This window comes from Mastomys coucha, unplaced genomic scaffold, assembly GCF_008632895.1.
Source record: "Mastomys coucha isolate ucsf_1 unplaced genomic scaffold, UCSF_Mcou_1 pScaffold21, whole genome shotgun sequence".
NCBI classification, from domain to species: domain Eukaryota; kingdom Metazoa; phylum Chordata; class Mammalia; order Rodentia; family Muridae; genus Mastomys; species Mastomys coucha.
Genome location: NW_022196904.1, coordinates 68745062 through 68750271, shown reverse-complemented (window position 1 = coordinate 68750271; position 5210 = coordinate 68745062). Strand labels below are relative to the sequence as shown.

At 43.9% G+C, this 5210-nt stretch overlaps 1 protein-coding gene across 1 annotated transcript in view; it reads left to right on the top strand.

Annotated features, from left to right (window-relative positions):
- The window catches only part of Mrpl46 (mitochondrial ribosomal protein L46), a 7731-nt gene extending 3016 nt beyond the window's left edge, over window positions 1-4715 (top strand). The window contains exon 4 of the mRNA XM_031387038.1: window positions 4354-4715. Coding sequence (XP_031242898.1) covers window positions 4354-4604 — 251 coding nt within the window. The 3' untranslated portion in view covers window positions 4605-4715. The remainder of the gene's footprint in view (window positions 1-4353) is intronic.
- The last annotated feature ends 495 nt before the right edge of the window (window positions 4716-5210 follow it).

The following is a 5210-nucleotide window of genomic DNA, read 5'->3' as shown; positions in this document are numbered from 1 at the left end:
TGGCCTTGGACTTGCTATAGATGTACCTGAGAATGACCTTGAACTTCTGATCTTCTTGCCTGAGTGTTGGAATTATATGCTTGAGCCACAGTCTTATGAGAACTGAGAACCTTGTGTAGGTTAGGCAAACACGGTAGGAGCTGAGGCATAGCCCCAGCACCAAGGGTTGAATGAAACCTTAGTCAGCAAGTTCATCCCTGTGCTGGGAGATGAATGTCTAGTTCATTGTCTTAATCACTTAGCTGCAGTTGCATCAATCAGAATTCTTAGACTCAAGAAATACACTTTGTTTTTCAGTACTAGAGATGGAGATTGGTAGGCAAGCACACTACCACTGACCTATATTCCTAGCACTGCTGCTTGGTACCATAGCTTATCCGTTGGCTCAACTCTAATTATCAACACTACCTCTGATGTTTTTCTGATGCTTGCATCTTTGGGTCCTACTGGTGTGTTCCAAATCATCCTGACTTATTTTCACAGCTTTAGCTGTGATGTCCTTTACTTCTCACTAGACTATGGTATTTTAGGGGCCAGGTAATTCTTTGTGAGAGACTCTTCTGTGTATTGTGTTTAGCATCTTTGGCTTCTACTCACAAGTAGCTAGTAGCAATATTTTGTTTCCCACCCCTAGTCCCAGTGTGACAACCAAAAAACCCTTTCTCCATATTGCCAGAGAGCAAAATTAGCATGGTTGAGAAACACTATACTGAAAATGCAAAAGAAAGTTCCACCCCAGTTTTGTTTTATATCTCCAGTGTTGCTGACTTGTGGTTTCTGCATAAAAATCCCTTGTCACTTCTTTGCATAGAATTTTTAACTGTTTTCCATAGACACAAAAGTACCCACTCAGTACAGTTTTTATCCTGGTCCCAATCTTGGCAGCTCTTAGTGAGTTAATGTAGAATCTGATTTCTAGCTGAGGAGAGCCCTGTGTTCCTTGAGTCAGTGGATTTGCAAGCATCTCTCTTTGTGGCATGCAGGTCCATTTAGGAAGAGTGGAGAGCTCTTCATCCCAGACTCCTGCATGTGCAGGCAGTTTATGCAGGAAACGTTTCGGTGGCTACCATTTTCCCAGCCTTTCTGGCAGTGGGTGACAGTGATGAGTTGGGCACTATGCCTGCACTATGGTTGCTCCTGCCGTCGTGGGGAATATGTTCTTTCACCTACGCCATTGTGCCATAAAGGTTTATTTACACATTTTGTTCTAGCTAGAATTCTGAGTTCCCTGAAGGTCGGGAATCTGTTCTTCTTCAGAGTTCTCAGCAGTACCTGACCATGTAGTTTACTTTCTGGTATTGAGTAAGTGGATTTGGTAGTCGTGTAAGCACATGACCACTTTATTGGCTGCACTAGGATAAGAGCTCCTAGGAAATGGCAAACATTTGTGTGCCCCTTGAGCCTTTCTCACTAGGGTCTTTAGTCTATAGGAGAGGCCACAAGCTTCATTGCTTCTGTCAGTCTCTTAGCTGTCACCTAAGAATTGGCAGTTGTGGTTTTTTTGGGTGCAGTCTCGGGTTCTCTCATACAAGCATGCTTGACGGATGCTTTCACAGCTCTACCTTCTTCCTGCCTTGTGGAATGGGCTTCTGTCTTGTCACATGGTTTCTTTTAATATTCCCATTGAGTAAATGCTTAAGGAAATAAAGGGTACCAAATAGGCATATTTATATTTAATAAATACATAAAATATAAATTGATGGTAAATAAGCTTATTACAAAGTTAATAAAGTAGCAAATTTAAAATGGGACAGCAAAGGAGAGTTTTCACAATAAATATTTTTTTTGTGTGTATGTGTTTTTTGTTTTTGGCTTTTTGAGACAGGGTTTCTCTGTGTAGCCCTGGCTGCCCTGGAACTCACTCTGTAGACCAGGCTGGCCTCAAACTCAGAAATCCACCTGCCTCAGTCTCCCAAGTGCTGGGATTAAAGACATGCGCCACCACTGCCCGGCCACAATAAATATTTAAGAAAAGCAAAAGTGCATTCCGTCCCCACTGGCTCCACCCTTCTGTAAGATGGAATCTCAGGAGGTAGGGTCACCATGTCAAAGGTATGCATGTAGAGGAGGTGAGGACTTGGGAGCCAAGCCTGCTAAACCTCCAGTGTGTGGTAATAGGAGCTGCTATGGTGGAGCCTGCTTATCTGGACCTCACCAGTGTAGGAAATCATCCTTATTTTAGCTTGTAGCAGTGGCAGAAGTAGAGATAATCTCTCTTGAATTAGTGTGTAGTGTTTGCCTCTTAGCTATTGAGACCAACCATCTTTTCATATGCTCATCATGTTTCTTAAATCTGTGAACTGTCTGCTTAGACTCCTCATTGCTGTTTGTAGTGAAATGTTTTTTAGCTTGATAATTTAATCTGTGTTTTCCAGATTATAGAAAAATTATATACCTTATTCACTTAAGTTTGAAGGGTGCAGGAGAATATAAAGATATGTGCCGTTATAATCCCACCACTCCCAGATGCCTGCTCAGACACTTGCTTTAGCATGTGAACATACTTCGTATGCAAATTCATCTGGTGCTAGTAATGTTTGGTTAAGTTGAGAACATGAGTTCCTGCTTATGTTTAAGGACATCAGCCTCTAGTAAGCATCACGAGAAGCACTGTCCCCTTCCCTGAGGCGTGCTCACTGACAGTGCTTCTCCTTGCACTCTTAGAAACCACCTGGACATGCTCAAGCACATAAAAATTAAATTACTTTCATTTATTTGTGTGTGTGTGTGTGGTCATACACATACAATGCATGGAGTGTAAGGTCAGAGAACAATTCATGTGGATTGGTTCTCTCAACCATGTGGGTCCTGCCCCACCAGCAGGCTTGGTGGTGAATACCTATACCCTCTGCGTCATCTCCCAAGTCCTGACTTCCATTTATTTTGAGATAGGATCTCACTGTGTAGCTCAGGCTGGCCTAGAACTCACCACATAGAGGATCTCACTGTGTAGCTCAGGCTGGCCTAGAACTTACCACGTAGTCCAGTTTGCCCTCGAGTTTGCAGCTCTCTTGGCTCAGTCACCAGAGTGCAGAAGAAGAGAGGCATTGCCCCAAGCCTGGCTCCCAAGTGCTTCTTGATACTATAAGGTATTTTTTTTTTGTTAAGTGTACTGAAAATGCTTTTCTGAGTCTTTTGAGACAGGATCTCATGTAGTCCAGGCTGACCTTCAACTGACTACATAGCTAATGGCGACCTTGAACTGCTGATTCTCCTGCCGCTATCTCCCAAGGAGCTGGTTGCTTTGGGAACATTGGGAGTGTTGGTGTCACTAACACATCCTGCTCCAGTTTATAACTTTATTTCTGTAGTGTGCACATGCTTGCGCGTGCACGTGTGTGTGTGTGTGTATGTGTGTTTGTGCATGTGTGTGTGTGTGTGTGCGCGTGTCCGTGTGTGTGTGTGCGCGTGTCCGTGTGTGTGTCTGTCTGTGTGTGTCTTACTTTTTTTCTCTGAAAGGTTTGAATGTTCTCTGAGCAAACATAATTGTTTTTTCTAGCTTAATGTCTTGTTTGGTAGGCTGGTCCCTTTTAATATGTAAAATATCATACATTCTTCTAGTATTCCCATTTTTTCTTACTGAAAAATTTGAAAATACATCATAATTCAGAAAATACAAATTGTTCATGAAAGCATCATCTGAAGCGAACAAACCTTTATGAAAATGCAGTTTCTTTTGAGCGTCGAGGCCACAGTACCAGTCACGGTGTGAGGACTGAGAGGTTGGGCTCCAACTTCGCCTTTTTGTTTAGCTGACTGATCTTGACATGCCACATAGTAATTCTGCATTTTGCCATCTTTGAAATGCTAGATAAGGGTTATTAACTCCGTGATTGCACACTGCAGAGGTCAGATCTGACTGGAGTGTGGTGATACATGCCTTTGATCCTAGTATTAGAGATATTGAGTGGGGAGATCACCATTTTGAGATCAGCCTGGGCTACATCGAGGGTTCTAAGCTATCCAAGTTACATGGCAAAAGTTTCAGAAGCTCCCTCCTGCCCACTCCCCTAAAGGTCAGATTGGAGACCCTTAAGAGGTGATGAGCTTTGATCCACAGATACCAAGTTCTCAGTTCTGTTTCAACAGTGGATGTCAGGGCTGAATGTAGAAGCCACCTGCCATGACTCCCAGATAATCTTAACTGCACTGTGAACTTCCAGGCCCACAGTGGCAGCCTGGCTCCTAGGCTAGAACGCATTTGACTTGAGAGGGAGGAACCCCTTTCAGGACTGCCACACTCAACTGGGCCACCTTTAGCTCAGTTAGAAGTGGCTTTTCTGAGCCTCCTGTGACTTGGGTGAAGCAGCAGCAGATGTCTGTACCCTAATCTTCCAATTCTTTTCTCTTCAGAAAACAACCTGGAAGCCAAGTTCCTGGGGAATGCACCCTGTGGCCACTACAAGTTCAAGTTCCCCAAGGCAATTCGGACAGAGAGTGACCTTGGGGTCAAAGTCTTCTTTTTCAAAGCTCTTCTGCTCACCGGAGACTTCGTGCAGGCCGGGGAGAAGGGCCGCCATGTGTGGGCCAGTAAGGAAGAGCTGGCTGACTATCTGCAGCCCAAGTACCTGGCTCAGGTCAGGCGATTCCTCCCGGACCTCTGATGGACTCAGCTGCCTGCTGTGAGTGGTGCTCACACAAGGCAAATGTTGATGGACCGTTTACAGGACTGTCAAGCAGCAAACTCAATTAAATGTGTCTGTCACTGTGTTGAATTTTGATTTGTCCTTGGAGGACAACTGGCTTCACCAGGGACCAGGACAGATTATTTCTCTATAGCAAGTAAAAGCATTATGTTACAGTGAATTAACAGACCTACTGGGCCAAGGAAAAAAAGAAATGAATTGACCTAAATCCCCCAGTTCTGATAGTTTCTGGGCCCATGAAAAGCCTGTGTGTGTGTGTGTGTGTGTGTGTGTGTGTGTGTGTGTGTGAGAGAGAGAGAGAGAGAGAGAGAGAGAGAGAGAGAGAGAGAACATATGTACATACATACATACATACATACATACATACATTTTCCATCTTAGCTTCCCTTTTCCACTTGATAGGAAATATCCTCTTCTTCTCTCCTACCTCCATGAGCTTCCTTTTGGAAGTTTTATATTTAGGAGATTAATTACTCCTTAACTGTTGAGCAGTGGTCATCTGAAATAAGTTTGGCTTCTCTCCAGCCTATCAGTGGAAAACTCCTGCATGCCCAGATCGAGAAG